Source organism: Vespa velutina, chromosome 23, assembly GCF_912470025.1.
Source record: "Vespa velutina chromosome 23, iVesVel2.1, whole genome shotgun sequence".
Lineage (NCBI taxonomy): Eukaryota > Metazoa > Arthropoda > Insecta > Hymenoptera > Vespidae > Vespa > Vespa velutina.
The window spans coordinates 799407-817454 of NC_062210.1; the positions used below are offsets into that span (position 1 = coordinate 799407).

Here is an 18048-nt window from a genome sequence, read left to right on the forward strand (position 1 = left end):
ATGTAATATGAACGTAATGGCGATGTTTTATTGCCGCTAAAGCTGCTTGTAAAGAGCGTATTAACTGTTTATGTTGGAAACATCGAGTGTCGGAGAGAAATGTCGGGCCATAACTGTCATAGCTAAACGCACTTTCAGTATAGAGCAGAAAAAAAGACAAAAAGAAAATAAAAAAGTAAAAGAAAAAAGAGAAAAAACTTTGCGACTTACTCCTTCTTTTCTCGTAACGGATCGTACGGATATCGACGTAGTATTTCTCGAAAAAAAAAAAAAAGAATAAAAAACGAGAAAGAAAAAAAAAGATGGGATGGAACAAAAAAAAAAAAGGAACGACAAGAGAATAAAAGAATATACAAGGGATGCATCGAATCGAAAAGATAGAATTAGGTAGATTTTTAATAACGTTCTGGATGTTACACGTATGAGAATACATTTTGAATATGCACATTACAGACGATATGTGTGTTTCAGTTTAAAAAAATTTAATGCGAAACTGACGAGAACATTAAATTATCATTGGTTACTCGATATTTGATATTTTGTATGAAATGTTCATAATATCACATGTTAAATATTCAAATATCGTTTCGTTTATAAATCATTAAAATTTCTTGCATAAAAGAAAAAACAAAAAAAAGAAAAAATATCAATCGTCATTAATGACGATAATATAACTAAATATAATAATTTGGATCGATACGCGATACGCGTCCGATTAAAACTTTCGTACTTTCACTTATCGCTAAAGCGATAAATGAAATCATCCATTCTCGTTCGTATGAATTGATCTAAGCGAATGGATCGATGGGAAGAGAGGGTAGAGTAGACGATTGGAGGGGAATGGGTGGAAGCGAAGGAAAGACAAAGGCGAGAAGTTAATGCGAGTACTATCTTACCATTTTAATGTAGATAATATGTATTCGTAATAAGCCGAATAAATTTTCGATTCAATTCGTATATGTTAATTAAACATGCATAGATATTAAAATATAATATTTTAATATCTATTTATAATCTTCGATCGAAACATTTCTAAAAAAAAAAAATTATAATACATCGGTTAGCTCTTCCTGTCGTATCGGCGTCGATGTATTTGTTAGAGAAATGAGAAAGAGGCCATGGCAAGGGCATATCTGCAGTTCGAGGCCGTTTCGAGTGTCTGGAAACTTTTAAATTGGACGTTCCCGACGGGTTTGAATTCGAAGTAAGTACCTCGTTTGCACGTCCCTCGTGGCAAGGGTGAGGGCTCGTGTAATGGCTTCGCGATTGGTCCGAACCTCTTCAACTTCGAACGCAAACGATGTGTTCCTTGATCTTTCGTCGCGATTTCATCTTATCGGTCATTTTTTAAGACATCATGGGTAAAAAGATAATATTTCTATGTATGTATGTTTGTATGTATACGAGTCGATTTGATTGAGACAGATTTTCTTTTTTTTTCTTTTTCTTTTTTTTTTTCTTCTTATCTCGAATATTTAATGCAAAGAGCTAAGTTGTCACCCTTGTCGTTATCTTTATCACGTGCGATACTTATCGTTGAAAAATGAATTTAAAAAGCTAGCGCAATCCTGAGACACGTAAATTTCATTGCGCGCAATCATTCTACTTCTCAGAACGTAAAGATGGAGATTAAAATTTTATAGTTTCAAACTTTCAAGTTTTTGGAACGATCCGTTTCAAAAAACGTATTATATTGTTTCTGATGTGATTCTCGTTCGAATAAAAAGAAATTTCCTTTCGTACTTGACAATATAATAGTATGATAATTGTATGATAATTATTAATGAAGAAAAAAAAAGGGAGAACAAAAAAAAAATACAATATGACATAATAATGTAAATATATTTTTATACTGTCTGCGAAATATTAAATTATTATATATATATATACATATATATATATATATATATATATATGTATCTTAAAAAATTATAATTAGAACCGTATAAAAAATAAATAAATAAAAAAATAAAAAAAATGAAAAATAGAAATAAAAACTTATCTGTGACTTATATATTTATAAACTTTAAATTATATTTTTATAATCGGCGAAATTTAAACGTCACGCATACTTAATCCAATTATTTTCAGTAGCATGCTAAATCGATCCTCACAAATAGAAGGAAACTTTGGGCACATTCAGAACGTCATTCAGAAAGTAACGCTTAATCCTTTTTCATCCACGTTGAAGTGTTTCTTCCACTGAGTAGTAAGGATTCGAGTACTCGCAGAAAATCTCGCCACGTAGTTTCTGACATTGCGATGAAAGGTAGGTAGTAGCTCTGCATTAGAAATGCAGCCGGTGTAAAATCGCACATCATGCTCTGGAATCCGTTTTGAAGAAAGGAAAGAGAGATAGATGAAAGCATCGAGTTGACTACTACTACTACTACTACTATTACTACTACTGCTACTACTACTACTACTACTACTACTACTACTACTACTACTACTACTATTACTACTACTACTACTACTACTACTACTACTATTATTTCTTTTTCTTCTTTTTCTGCATTATTTTTTAATTTTTTTCTCGTTCTCTTCCTCTCTTCGTAAAATGTATCTACTACCAAGAAGTTCCAGCTGTCTTTATAAATTACTTTATTCTCGGCATGGCGGAAATAGCGGACAGTTATTTATAATGCCGTGATGTATCGTTGTCGTCGACGGTAGCTGCGGCGAGACCGGCTTTATGGGGAACGCGGATATTCGAGATCTAGAAAGAGGATATGCTACGAGAGAGAGAGAGAGAGAGAGTGAGAGTGAGAGTGAGAGAGAGAGAGAGAGAGAGAGAGAGAGAGGGTGGTTTCCTAATCAGCTTACTTCCATAGCTTGCTCCTTTTGTACCAACTACTCAGCCCTTCTTTGGCACCTTCTCCCTTTTCTCGTGGCCACCTTCTCTTCACCTCCCTACTCCCAACTCCCCACTCTTCTCCACTCTTCCCCATCTCACACCAACACCTCTCCTTTCTCCAGTCGACGGATTAAAGCATTGTCGACGCTGGTTATTATATCGAGAGATAGGAGTGAACGGTCAAAGTACACAACAATAACATGTGGTACCATGCGGATAAACTGCGCCACACGAAACAATGCCCTAGCGGTAAAAGGGTTCTTTCTCCTAGCCCTTTCTGTGGGTACTTCGAAAGGTACCTATGCGGTTATTGGTCGAAAGAACAAGAATTATGACCGACAATGGTAATTTCGTATGTGTCGGCTATACCATATAATCCCATGAAAATGCAAGAAAATCTATGAAATTCAAGTATAAGAGAGAAAGAGAAAGAGAGAGAGAGAGAGAGAGAGAGAGAGAGAAAGGAAATATATTTCATTATCAAAGAATAGCTTTTCGAATAAGAGAGAAAGAAATAGAAATAGTAGTGGACATTTTCTATATTTATTTTCAATCAGTATACAAAATACTGATATTTTCAAAATAGAACATCAATCAATTTTTTGATAAATGATTATATTTCACACGTTCACGAAGAATTTTAACAAACATTATGCATAAGGATATTCTTGAAAATAAATTTACGACGATAGTTCTGAAAAATATAGATATCTCATTTCGTTGGTAATTTTATTGGAAAAACTTCAAAACTTATATTAGATATTTAAAAATGAAAGAGGAAAAGGTATTTGTTTCTTGTTAGTATGTATTTGCGAAAAAAAGGGGTATCAACGATGGACATTTTGAATATATTATTTTGTGTTACTACTGATAATAAATTTATAAAATATACATGAAATTATAAATATATAGAAATAGTAAAGATATTTTATTAGTTAATCAATTTCGTTTGTAAAATCGTTTCGGTTTTAACCAAGAAAAATGTATGCTTATATTTATGAGAAAATAATTAAATAAAAATGATAAACGTGATCGATAGAAATTTCATTTCGTTTTTGATATCGTCAGAGGACCTTCTAAACTTACTATATACTAAGGTCAACGGGCTGCTTTCTTACGCGAACGTTCAAAGTTTAATGCATGCGAGTAGGTTGGCTTGTTTGCTCTCGAGAAAATTGCTCCTGCAAAAGCGAATGTATCGAGGTAAAATGTGATTTCGTGGGTGACCCAGGAGACTTAGGTACACTGTTCGAACACCTTCTTGAACGATCGTTCGAACATCTTACTCGAGATATGTTTCTTATCATTTGAAATCTTATTGAATGAATTTTCAAATGTGTTATGAAATATAAAATGAAAGATCTAACTACAAAATAAACAATATCTCTCTGTCAAAGAAATATATAAAATTTATAAAAGATTTATATTTTCGATTTACGTAAATTTATTCTTTCGAAGTACGTAAATTCCATTTCTTAAAATTATTTTGCGATAAATTAATTCGCCATAAATTAATTAACATAACTGGTATGATTTCGAATAAGCTCGTAGATAAAATAGTATCTTAAATAAAAAAAAAAAAAAATATATATATATATATAAATTTTTAAGTCAAAATCAAGAAGAATTAGAACGATCCTCGATCATTTTCTTACATCATTTATTCAAGTAATTAACGAGAGATAATAACGATCAATTTTCTTTTCTCCCTCTATTTTTCTTTTTTTGACTTTTTCTTAACACTTGACAGCATTGATTTTGTTCATTATTTAATTCTTTATAAAGTTTATTTACTATCGGTAAATTTCAAATGAGTATGAGAATAAAAGGATGTGACTATGTTTATTAGCTTTCAGTAACTTTATAGTCCATTATAATAAAATACAAACATGAGGTTGCATTTGATATCCAGAGAGAGATAGAGAGAGAGAGAGAGAGAGAGAGGTGGATCGTGGTACACTGTAACTATGCGTCCTGCATTACTCGTCATCAATATAAACACGCGTGTCACCCTTACAAAGGGCCTTTTCGAGGATCCTCGTATAACTCGCGAGAGTTACGGGTACGGTCCTGCTACCGCGACGTTAATTAATGTAACTCGACGTGGAATACGAGCATAATTACTTTGCTCGAGTGGCCGTGGTCGAAAGTTTGCTCGTTATCGGAGCGGGGTGGGGTTGGTTGGGGTGGGGGATAGGGGAGAGGAAGGGGTAGGCATGGGGTCGGATGAGTAGAGGATGAAGGGAGGAAGGACCTGTCGTATAGATAAACCTAAACAATGCAAAAGTATATCAATAATATATAGATATAATTTGATCGAAGGGCCAAGTATGTCGCTATATTATCACACTGTGTTTCTTAATTCAAAAAGTTATTTTTCAAAGTGATCGATTAATCGATCAGAACAATTTAAAACTCAAAATGGCAATGTCCCTTTTAATTGAATATAATATTAATATTGTATTAATAGAAATGCACACAAAGGAATAATATCATGTTTCTCTTACGCGCAATTCGAATTATTCGAATTATTACTGTAAATACAAAATTATAATGTTCTATTCATCAAACGATCAGAATAACAAACATATATATCTATATATTGTTTCAATGGTATATACATATGTATAATTCATATTTTATCGTATGTATTAACATCCTAGTAAAATTCTATTCTATTTCCGACAATAATGTGACATTAAACGAGATTCGAATGATTTCGGACGTATGTATACATACATACATACATACATTAAAAGCATCCATTTTGTAATATAAATTTGCAGATAATTCATTTTTTTTCGATATTCTCGAAATCACAATAAAAAGTTTTGCCATCGTTAAATCTAATAAATCAAATGATAATGATCACACGTACGAGATAGACAAATATTTCAATGTAAATTTCTTTTAATATTCGATACATCTTTCACTCGTATCAGATTCGAATTCAATACAGTATTTTGTTTCATTATTCCATTTATTATATTGAAATATTATTACATTTAATTATTATAACTCATTTGGTATGTACGTTTGATATTTATGAAATATTGATATCTGTACATGTAAACATACCCTTTAAATATTATCAATATTATTAGCAGATGATTATTTTTCATACACATCGTATATAATATAATGTGAAAATAAAAGAAAAATCAATAAAATTTTTTGAAAAATAAAACTCTTATAATTATATAGAATCAAAACTTTTTAATAATAACGTTGTTTAAAAAATGAAGTATCTATCACCTAAGGGATTTTATTTAATTGATTTATAAACATCAAGTTACCTTTTCGTTTTGAGTAGGAGGGATAGTTCAGTTCGATAGAGTCATAAGTCATTTTTGCGCAAGAGGATTTCAGCATTCGTGGTTTGCGGGATGTTTAAAGGCAATAAGAGAAGAAGAGTACGTAAAAGAATGAAAGAGAAAGAGAAAGAGAAAGAGAGAGAGAGAGAGAGAGAGAGAGAGAGACCAGCATTAACTAGTCATCCTATGACAGTGAGGGTTCGTGCAGTATAACGTCAGCGAGGAAAGTCGAAGCAGTGCAAACAGGGTGAGAAGATGAAGGGAGGGCAAGAGGGTACACGCACAGTGTTTGGCGACGGCCGGATGTACGAGGGTAGCAGACCACATCACTCGTCGCCCCAACCGGATGCCACGACATTGAAATACAAGCGAACCCCTTGCGAACGTTCACGGGCAGCCGGTTAGCCTAGTGAAGAGTAGTAAGGCTTAGCCAACCACCCTTTAAAGTTTTCTTCCTATTATTTTTCTTAAAGTCAGAAACAATCGATGCTTATCAACTTGATATTTTTTATTTTTTTTTTTAGATCTTTACAAGATAATAGAACAGCTGTTAGAGATTACGTAGGTCATCATATTAAAAATAAAATGAATCAAAATATAATCATATCGATCTTTTATCTATTATCGAGTATCTCAATAACAATCGTTTTTTTATCTATATCGACCGATTTTGTTTTTCCAAATTTTGCTCGACAAAATCAGCAATTTCGACGACGAAGTCGTTTGAAAATGAATAAAATTTAATGAAGTTTCTAAAAGATCAATAATTTTCTAACAATATGTTATTTTTTTTATTATTATTATTATTGTTATTATATCATGTATTTTGATAAAAATCACGAGCTTCGTATTATTTATTTCTTTCTTTCGATTTTACATTAAAAACGTATAATACCGATGTGTTTGATCGTTCTTCTTTTGTGATAGAAAATGTTAGGAAAAAAAAAAAAAGAAAAAGAAAAGAAAGGAAGAAATATTGGATCGAAAGAAGAAAAGGTCTAGGAAAAGAAGAAAATAAATAAATATATATATATATATATATATATAAGAAGGAAATAAATCGAGAAAAGAGGCCAAGAAGCGGAAATGGAGGTAGAGAGGTAGGTTAAAGGCTCGCCGCCGAAGAAGAATCCAATCGCAATGGAGTTAAGTGTTCGAGAGTAAAACTTAGCCAAGGCACGACCTCGATTACTCGCGAAGGATTTGTTACAGGCAACCATTTCTACGACTTCCTTAGACCTAAGGTAACCATTGATACAACTTCCTTTTCGCTTCTTTTTAAACTTTTGGTTAAACTTTAAAAATTTTTCAGCTAAACTTTGAGATACGTCAAACATAAGAATAAATATAATATTTATTCGTATAACACGTAATAGAATAATTTTTACATTAAATGTCTCTTACGATTCAAATATTCAAAGTTCAAGTATTTAAATGCACTTTGATAAATTTTGTTCTCAACGATTGGATACATACGTAAATTTAAGATATTCGATAAGATTTAATAACAAACGTTTTATACGGATCAATTATTTTTTTTTCTTTTTTTTTCCTGAAATATGTCATCGTCAATTTTAAAGCACATCTGTGCACGAATTTATTTTATTTTATCTGATTTCTGTTTCTTACGATTATTTCGATTAAATCACAAATTCTTATCGTTTATAAAGTTTTTTCTTTGTCTTTTCTTTTCCTTTCTTTTCTTTTTTTCTACCAAGAACAATTGTTAATTGAAATGAAAGGACTGCATGCTAATGGGAAGAAAAAGATCAAAGAAAAATTGTAAAGAAAGGTAAGATATTTTTGTAAAAAGAAAATTAAATTTTTCCTCGGGAAACTAATTTGTAGCGATGATTCTTAATAAATGAAAAAAATAAAAAAATAAAAATTTCTTTTATGTACTTCTTTTTAAATTAATAGAACTATCGGAGATTAAATTTAAAATTATCGACAAAAAAATTAAATTAATCTAACTAAACGTTAGATATTCTACGAATAAAATATTAATAATGTAAAATTCAAAATCTCTCTCTCTCTCTCTTTCTCTTTGCGTTTGGGATTTTTCCTTGTAAACTACAATTCAATTTTGTTTTAGCTATGATGTCATGCTCGGTGGGGGAAAAAAAAAGTATACTGATAATGCTATGAAAGAAAGAAAAGATCGGGACGTAAATGAAGGAATTTTGAAGGAATAATAATTGTACCAATATCGACCGAAATTTGAGAAAATTCGAAAATGATAAAATAAAAGGGTCGAATTCTAAAAGAAGGAAAATCATATTTGAAGATTCGACGATTTCATTTTGAGATCCCATTCACGTTCACGTACATACGAACAGAGTTTCTTAGCTGGTTCCTCCCCCTTTTTTCTTCGCGAAAATCCTCGAGGTCGTTATATCGGTAACGATGGGACCGGCACGTCAGGCTGTTACCACCACGTGCGGCCATAATATCCTAGAAAAGTTTGCCTGGCCGGCAAGAGAAAATAACTTGATACTACTCGTGCTTAAAGTCTTGCCGCGGAGTCGAACTTTCCAACAGGAATCCTTCCGGCTTTTCCAGAAATGATTATAACGCCGATATCACGAACCTCCTCTTGGGCAGTTTTCGTTAAGTTCGAACCGTGAATCTCGATGCATTCTATATATCGAGTCAACTTATTTCCGAAGTAACCCGAGCCTTAGAATAGATAACGAAGAAGGAGGAGAAGTAAATAAACAAACAAATAAATAAATGAAGTAAAAACGGAAAGAAGAAATTAAAAATTCATAAAACTCTGTCCAATTTGTCTTTCGACGTTATAGTAACGAAACTAATGAGAGAAAATGAAATGACGAAAGGGAAGATAGTGTAGCTACCATGAAATTGCGTTAAATCTTTGACGAAAGTAAGTACGTTACTTCTCGCAGGACGTTGCCTCTATCTCTTCAACTTCAGCTCACCTCACTTCACCTCACCACACCTCACGTCCCCACCCGTCTTAAAAGCGAGACGAGAGAAGGAAGTAACGGAGGATCCAAAGAACTAGCAGAGCTTTACATTGAGTGGAAAAGTTAAGAGATCGACCAAGACGATCCTTCCGCTTACGCAATGAAATGTCGCCTCTTTTACTTTCAGCTAAGCCTTTTCCCCCTTTCTATCTTCATTTCTTCTAACTTTTTCTCACGGTCTCCCTCTTTTTCTACCCTTGATTTTCCCATTACGAGGGAACGATGATGGTAAGTTCCGAGGCTTATTAAATTGTAACAACTTTAATTAGAGAAACGGTGTTAGTATCTCTCTCTCTCTCTCTCTCTCTCTCTCTCTCTCTCTCTCTATCTATCTCTCTTTCTCTTTCTACTTCTTTCCTTGCCTTTTCTCCACTTCTCTCTCTCTCTCTCCCTCTCTCTCTCTCTCACCCTTTCTATCTTTATATCTCCTTCGTCTCCAGCTGTTCCAACAGCATTGCGAAACTCTTTCGATTGGCAGTGCGAGAAACCGGTGGCTACGAGGCATCCCTTACTTTCCTTTTAAAAGTTAGCGCCACCTGCGCGAACATCGCTTCTTTCTTATTTATCGAAAGACCACTACGAAGGAGTCGTGACTATTCGCAACACGTGCTGCCGTTTTGCTTTCTTCTTCTTCTTACCCTTCCCTTTCCTCTCTCCTATTCCCTCATCGCCCACAAACCTCCTTCTTACCTCGTCGCCTCTTTCTATTCCATGTATTTTCTCTCTCTTTTCTTTTTTCCTTCTTCGCAACCGAACGAGTGAAACTTTCTTATGCATTAACAAAATTCTTCGGAATTTGTAAACGCATGACTCTCCTTATTTCCACCATACCCTAGTCAATGTCCTATTATAATATATTCACGTATGTTTCAAATCTCTCTCACTCTTTCCTTTACTCTTCTTCCATCTTTATTTTTCGTTTAATTTTTTAAACATTAATGGACAGTAAAATCTGTCGACGTATATTAGATTTATGGTCTTTCACAATTACCGCGTAATTATAATCATTAAATATATATAAAGTTTTCTCGATTAAAACATTTCAATAAATTAAGAATATATCTGTAGTTACAGTTTGTACGATTATTAAAGTTTCATCGAATATCATTTAATTATTTTGCAAATATTATATAATCAATTGATTTTTGTCTTTTTATACTATTATAGTTTGTAATATATTATTGAATATCGTTAAATCCTTATGCGAAAGAACAGAGATATGATTCATTATAAAAATTAGATGATAATAATTCGTATTAGATAAGGCCGATTTATACACCTGTTTTATTGAAATAGGAGATAGAAAGATAGATAGATAGATAGAGAGAGAGAGAGAGAGAGAGAGAGAGAGAGAGAGAGAGAGAGAGAAAGAAAGAGAAAGAAAGAGAAAAAGAGAGAGAGAGAGAGGGACAGAGAGAAAGAGAGAGATTACAAAATTTAATAATTTTATAATTAATTTTATAATCTTAAGAATATTGACCATCTTTTCTCATCAATCACGTTCAATATTTAATTTGATGAAATCATGATTATAATACATATACGTATAGGCATAAAATATATACACACATGCATATCTTATATGTGTTATACTCTATTTTTCAAATTTATCGATGAGTATGTGTATCTGTTTTTCGATATCCAAAATGAAATTCATCGGTTATCTGGGTTATCAATCTTATCTGATTGGGTAATGAAATAATTGAAATACGTTTTAGTGAGTATATAAAGTCGTTAGAATTCTTGTCAAACTATTACTAAGTTTTACAAAGTAGATCAGATAGTATTATCACAGTAAGTAATCAATTTTACAATACGAAATTGAATAGTATTATTATAAATAATTATTACGCTCGTCTTGTTTAATAATTTTTATAGAATAATTTGTATAAATTTGTATAGTATATATATAATAATAATGTATAAAATATATATATATAATATATTCATACGTATTATGTAACAAGAATAGAATAAAATTCCTTCTATTAATGTAATTATTAAATCACTTTTCTCTAAATATGTTCAAATCAAATTACCAAAATTATTTTCAAAGAAAATATTGTTATCGATAAAGATAAAATTTTGAATTGCATATTAAATATATTAATATATTCTACAGAATTAAATGGTCTTATTTATTCTACAGATGAAATTTGCAGTAGCTCTGATTGCAATTTTGGCTACGGCCAATGCCTGGACAGTACCTAATCTTGGTAAAGGTGACCTTTACAAGGATCTACAAGAGTTCGTAGATTTGATCCCCATCGAAAAAATCCAGAAGCTTCTTCTGCAATATGCCGCCGAAGATGCTGAAATACAAAGAGGTTTGACATATGTGAAGTCCGATGAGTTCAAATCATTGGTTAAACAAGTTGATGCCATGCCTGATTATATCAACCTGTTGAACTATATATATGGCGCTGGTGTCGATATTTACTATCTTGTAAACCTTCTCCACGATTATATGGAAATTCCTAAATTGATACCACCACAAGGTTTTTCCGAGTACGGTATTACTGGTGGATACAAGGGTCTCATCGAGGATGCCAAGAAATTCATGCCCAAAGACAAAATTAAGGCTCTTTATTATCAAAAACTCCAAACCTCTCCATCCTTCAAAGAACTCATCGATCATTTCAAATCTCCCGAATTCCAAAAACTCGTTCACAACATATATACTAATCCTCAACTCCAATACATAGTGAAAAGGGCCAAGGAATCTGGTCTTGATCTCGAAAGCGTAAGAAAATTCTTCCACGTCATTCTTGGCATCGACTTTCCACTCTTCTACTATTAAAAATCTATATAGAAAAGATTAATTTGATATTATATCTTGTATCGTTTAATTTTCTCACGTTAAAATTTATTAGAGAATCTTAACGATCCAAAATCGATACAACCCACCTAATAGATCTAATAATTCGATTTGTTACTTAATATTCCCCAAGAAACTAAAACCAATAAATTATTCAATTTTTTAATAGATAATGTTGTTTTATGATCTTTTCCCTTCACATTTATCGGAATTATCGATCGAAAATTACTCATATAATTTTATCTTATCGAAAATAAGATTTATCCGCATTGTTCTTGAAATTACTTAAATATCAAGATCAATTTTGAATATATAAACCACGGCATTTTGCGCTCACGATGTATTCGAATTTGACAAAGTACAGAAGCTACTAGTAGATAAAATCTCAATCATTTATTGGCAATCGTAAGTATAATATTTTTATATATATATATATATATATATGTATGTGTGTATATTACTTTTCATTATAACAAATAGAATTTTGTTAAGCCATATTATTCGATATATTTTTCAAAGGATATAACTGTAATACTATAAATAAATAAATAAATATATATATATATTATTATTTAATATAGAATGGAATTTTTGAATTGTGAATTTCAATTGAATACTCTTGATTATTTTGTAGATGAAATTCGCAATAGCTCTTGTTGCAATTTTGGCTACGGCCAATGCCTGGACAGTACCTAATCTTGGCAAAGGTGAGCTTCACAAGGATCTACAAGAGTTTGTAGATTTGATTCCTGTCGATAAAGTGATCGAGCTAGTTAAGCAATATATCGCCGAAGATGCTGAAGTAAAGAGAGGTGTGGCATATACGAAGACGGAAGAGTTCAAAACATTGGTTCAAGAAATTGAGGCCATACCTGAATATATCAAGCTATTGAATTGCATATATGAAGCTGGTGTCGACTCTTATTACCTTGTAAATCGTCTCCACAAATACCTTGGACTTCCTGAATTGACACCACCACAAAGCTTTTCCGAGTATGGAATCACCGGTGGATACAAAGGTCTCATCGAAGACGTCAAGCCACTCATTCCCAAAGAAAAAATCAAGGCTCTTTACCATCAGAAACTCCAAACCTCTCCGGCCTTCAAACAATTCATCGAACATCTCTCTTCTCCCGATTTCCAGAAAGTTGTTAATACCGTCTATGCTAACCCCCGTTTCCAATACATTGTAAACAAGGCCAAGCAAGCTGGTCTTGATCTCGAACGTATAAGAGATTTTCTTCAAACCGTTCTTGGCATCACCGTTCCGAATAATTACTATTAAACACCTGTATATGGAAAGGCTTAATTTGATATTATATCTTGTATCGTTTAATTTTCTTATGTAAAAATCCATTAGAGAATTTTGACGATCCAAAATCGATACAGCATGGCTTCGATTGAATGATTCAACTTGTAACTTAATGTTCCGCAAGAAATTAAAACCAATAAATTATTCAATTTTTTAATAAATAACGTAGTTTTATCATCTTTTCCTTTCACATTTACCGAAATTATCGATCAGAAATTTCTCGTATAACTTTATCTTATCGAAGAATAAGTTAATTCACATTATTTTTCAAATTACTTAAATATAAAGACTAATTTTGAATATATATATATAAAAAAGAAAGATTCAACATATCTTCATAATGAAATCTTAAATATAAGAATATCTGAAAATTCATATTTTTAGATATTATCGATTGAAAATTTCTAATTCATAATTAATAAATGTGAAGTCCCGATGAGTTCAAATTATTAGTTAAGGAAGTCGATGTCATACCTGATTATATCAACCTGTTGAATTATATATACGGCACTGGTGTCGACATTTACTACCTTTTAAACCATTATCACGATTACATGGAAATTCTTAGATTGATACAACCACAAGGCTTTTTTGAGTACGGAATCATCGATGGATACAAGCGTCTCGTCGAGGATGTTAAGAAATTAATTCCCGAAAACAATCAAATCAATGCTTCTTACTATCAAAAACTCTAAACTTATCCAGCCTTCAAAGAGCTCATGGATCATCTCACTTTTCTCGAATTTAAGAAACTTTATAATACCGCTTACAATGGCCACCGTGTGCAATACATTGTGAACAGGGCCAAGCAATCTGGTCTTAATTTCGAAAGCGTAAAAAAATGTATTTGCACCATTTATTCAATATGTATTCCATTCTACTACTATTAAAAATCTATATGGAAAGGATTAATTTGATATTATATCTTGCATCGTTTAATTTTCTCATGCTAAAATCTATTAGAAAATCTTGATGATCTAAGATCGATACGAAACAGTTAATACATCTAATGATTCTATTTTTTACTTATTGTTTCCCAAAAAACTAAGATCAATATAATATTCAATTTTTTATCAGATAACATAGTTTTATGATCTTTACCTTTCACATTTTCAGGTATTATCGATCGATAATTCCTTAACTTTATCTTATCTTTAGATTAATCCACATTGTTCTTGCAATTACGTAAGGCCAATTTTGAATATATAAGCCACGGAATTTTGCGCACAAAATGTATTCGAATTTGACAAAGTGCAGAACCTAGTAATACACAAAGCCTCAATCATTCATTGGAAATCGTAAGTATAACGTTTTTATATAAATTGTTTCTCATTATAACAAATAGAAATTTGTTAAGGTATATCATTTGATATCTTTTTCTAAACCTTCAAAGCATACAATTGTAATATTATATGTATATTACTATATTTAATAAGAATGGAATAAGATTCTTTCTATCGTTGTAATTATTAAATCAGATTCTTTTAAATATGTTCATCAACTTACCAAAAATTATTTTGAAAGAAGATATTGTTATCCATTGAAACAAAATGTTGAATTGTGAATTTCAATTGAATACTCTTATTTATTCTATAGATGAAATTGGCAGTAGCTTTTGTTGCCATTTTGGCTGTGGCCAATGCCTGGGCACTACCTAACTATGACAATAGCGAACTTAAAAAGGATCTACAAGAGTTCGTAGATTTGGTACCTGTCGCAGAAATCAAGAAGCTTGTTTTGCAATATGCCGCCGAAGATGCTGAAATACAGAAAGGTTTGACATATGCGAAATCCAACGAGTTCACATCATTGGTTAAAGAAGTCGATGCCATGCCTGAGTATCTCAACCTGTTGAACTACATATACAAAGCTGGCGTCGACATTTACCACTATGTAAACCTTCTCCATAAATACCTTGGACTTGATGAATTGAAACCACCACAAAGCTTTTCCGAATACGGTATCACCGGTGGATACAAGGGTCTCGTCGAAGATGTTAAGAAATTAATGCCCAATGACAAAATCAGGGCTCTTTACTATCAAAAACTCGAAACCTCTCCGGCCTTCAAAGAACTCATGGATCATTTAAAATCTCCCGAATTCGGCAAACTTTATAAGGCTGTCTATAATGACTCCCGTGTGCAACATATGATCACCGTAGCCAAGCAATCTGGTCTTGATCTCGAAAAAGTCAGAGAAGTTATTCTCGTAATTTGTCCCATCTGTATTTCGTTCTAGAACTATTAGAAACCTATATGGAAATGATCAATTTGATATTATATTTTGGATCGTTTAATTTTCTCATGTTAAAAACTATTAGAGAGTCTTGACGATCTAAGATCGATACGACCCGGCTGATACATTTAATGATTCAGTTTTTTACTTATTCTTCCCTAGGAAACCAAAACCAATAAAGTTTTCCAATTTTTTATCAGATAACGTTGTTTTGTGATCTTTTCCTTTCACATTTTTAGGCATTATCGATCGAAAATTTCTTATATAACTTTATCTTATTAAAAAATAGGTTAATTTACATTATTCTTGAAATTACTTAATTTTCGAGGCCAATTTTGAATATGTAAATCACGATATTTTCCACTTACGATATATTCGAATTTTAAGATGTATTCGAAAAGTGCAAAAGTTATTAATATGCAGAAGTTATTTTTTTAAACATTCAAAGCATATAATTTTAATACTATGTTAATATAGACACACACATACACACAGTCGGCGACAAGAATAAGCGGATAAGTACAGGAAATAGATAATGATAAAGTTTAATCGAATTAACGTTATTGTTATATACTGAAAATTTATTTATTATGTATTCTTATAGTATATACATTATTCAGTAAAAAAGTCATATTTACATTTGTGTGGTAAGGAAGCCACACTTGATGATATTGTTGGCTATTTATTGAGAGGCAAAAAGAAATGGACACTTGGTTTAAATACTTTCGCTGGGCAAAAAATGTATAAAAATATTAGACACACTTTACGCTTATAATACCATTTCAGACTTCGTAAAAGTAAAATTATTTGTAGAAGATTTCAGAATATCAAAAATCCATGAAATTTTTATTCAAATTCGCCGATTAATTGTTTCCGACTGCCTTAATAACGTAAGTTTTCGTGTGATAGCATGAAAATATATAGGAAATATATGGTCTCAAAAAATGCTCTAGAAAAAATTTATAAAATTACCTAGCAGAATAATACTGTGGAAAATGTAAAATGTCGTGGGCGCAAATGTTGTACCACCGTACACAAAGACCGTCGAATTATTCGAAAGTTTCAACAAGATCCAACAATTGCTTCGAGAAATATTGTGGAAACGTTATTGCAGAAACAATTAAAAGTTTCCACAGAAATAATAAATCGAAGATTTGTACGAAGTTGAATTAAAATACTACAAATCTATACGTAAATCATATATTAATAAATATAATATGAAAAAGAGAATAATGAATGAGTATAAATATATTAGCATATTGAATGAAAATTTAGAAGAAACAACGGTAAAAACGAGTCTTGAGGAAAAATTTGTCTTCCAACAAAACAACGATCCCAAACATGCTGCCAAGAAAACTATGAATTTTTTTTAAAAATCAAATATTAAATAGCTCGAATGGCTGGCCCAAAGTTCTAACTTAAATCTCATTGAAAACTTATGGAATTTATTAAATGCGAAAGTTTCATTAGATCAAAGAACTAATAAGGAGAATTTTTTTAATAGTTCACAAACAGCATTTGAAAATATTAATAAATTTTGAAAATATTAATATATATATATATATCTATTTAATGAGAATAGAATAGAATTCTGTCTATTGGTGTAATCAGTTCTCTTTAAAATACGTTCATCGACTTATTATAATTATTTTCAAAGAAAATTTTGTTATCAACAAAGAGAAAATTTTAAATTCTAAATTTCAATTGAATACTCTTATTTATTCTACAGAAAAAATATAGAAAGAATTCGAAGTAGTTTTGATTGTCGTATTGGATATAGCCAATATCTGCATAGTAATTAATCTTAGCAAGACGAGTTTCATAAGAATCTACAAGGTGTTTATTGATTTGATTCTCGTCGATAAAGTGGACGAGCTTCTTAAGCAATATGCCACCAAAAATGCTGAAGTATAAAGAGATTTAACATATGTGAAGATTGATCAGTTTAAGACATTGGATCAGCAAGTCGAGGCAGTACCTGAATATGTCAAGCTGTTGAATCATATATATGATGCTGTTATCGACATTTACTACCTTGTAAACCGTCTCCACGATTACATCGGGTTTTTTAAATTAACATCACCACAAAGATTTTCCGAGTACGGAATTACCGGTGTATATAAGAACCTCGTCGTAGATTTTAAGTAATTCATTCTCAAAAACAAAATCAAGTCTCTTTACAATCAAAAACTTCAAACCTCTTTAACTTTTAAACATTTCATCGAATATATTCTTCCAATTTCTAGAAAGTTGTTAACACCCTCTATTCTAACCCCACATTTTTAATACATTGTGAACAAGGCCAATCAAGTTGATCATGATTTCCAACACATAAGAGAATTCTTTTATATCATTCTTGATATTATCGTCCCGGCTTACTATTATCAAAAATCTGTATATGGAAAGAATTAATTTGATATTATATCCTACATTGTATAATTTTCTTATGTTATAATCTTTAGAGAATCTTGACGATCTAAGATCGATACGAAACAGTTAATGGATTTAATGATTCGATCTTT

At 31.5% G+C, this 18048-nt stretch overlaps 3 protein-coding genes across 3 annotated transcripts; all 3 read left to right on the plus strand.

The window, feature by feature from the left end:
* The first annotated feature begins 10901 nt into the window (after positions 1–10901).
* Positions 10902–12149, plus strand: LOC124956695. Its single transcript, XM_047512856.1, has 2 exons — positions 10902–10955; positions 11311–12149. The coding sequence occupies exon 2, from the start codon at positions 11311–11313 to the stop codon at positions 11959–11961; it is 651 nt and encodes a 216-aa protein (XP_047368812.1). The 5' UTR covers positions 10902–10955; the 3' UTR covers positions 11962–12149.
* A 129-nt stretch (positions 12150–12278) lies between these two features.
* On the plus strand, positions 12279–13423 carry LOC124956696. Its single transcript, XM_047512857.1, has 2 exons — positions 12279–12384; positions 12614–13423. Exon 2 carries the CDS (start codon positions 12614–12616, stop codon positions 13262–13264), a length of 651 nt encoding a protein of 216 aa, XP_047368813.1. The 5' UTR covers positions 12279–12384; the 3' UTR covers positions 13265–13423.
* A 1116-nt stretch (positions 13424–14539) lies between these two features.
* On the plus strand, positions 14540–15721 carry LOC124956697. The gene is made up of 2 exons (XM_047512858.1): positions 14540–14589; positions 14888–15721. Exon 2 carries the CDS (start codon positions 14888–14890, stop codon positions 15527–15529), a length of 642 nt encoding a protein of 213 aa, XP_047368814.1. The 5' UTR covers positions 14540–14589; the 3' UTR covers positions 15530–15721.
* Positions 15722–18048: the final 2327 nt, after the last annotated feature.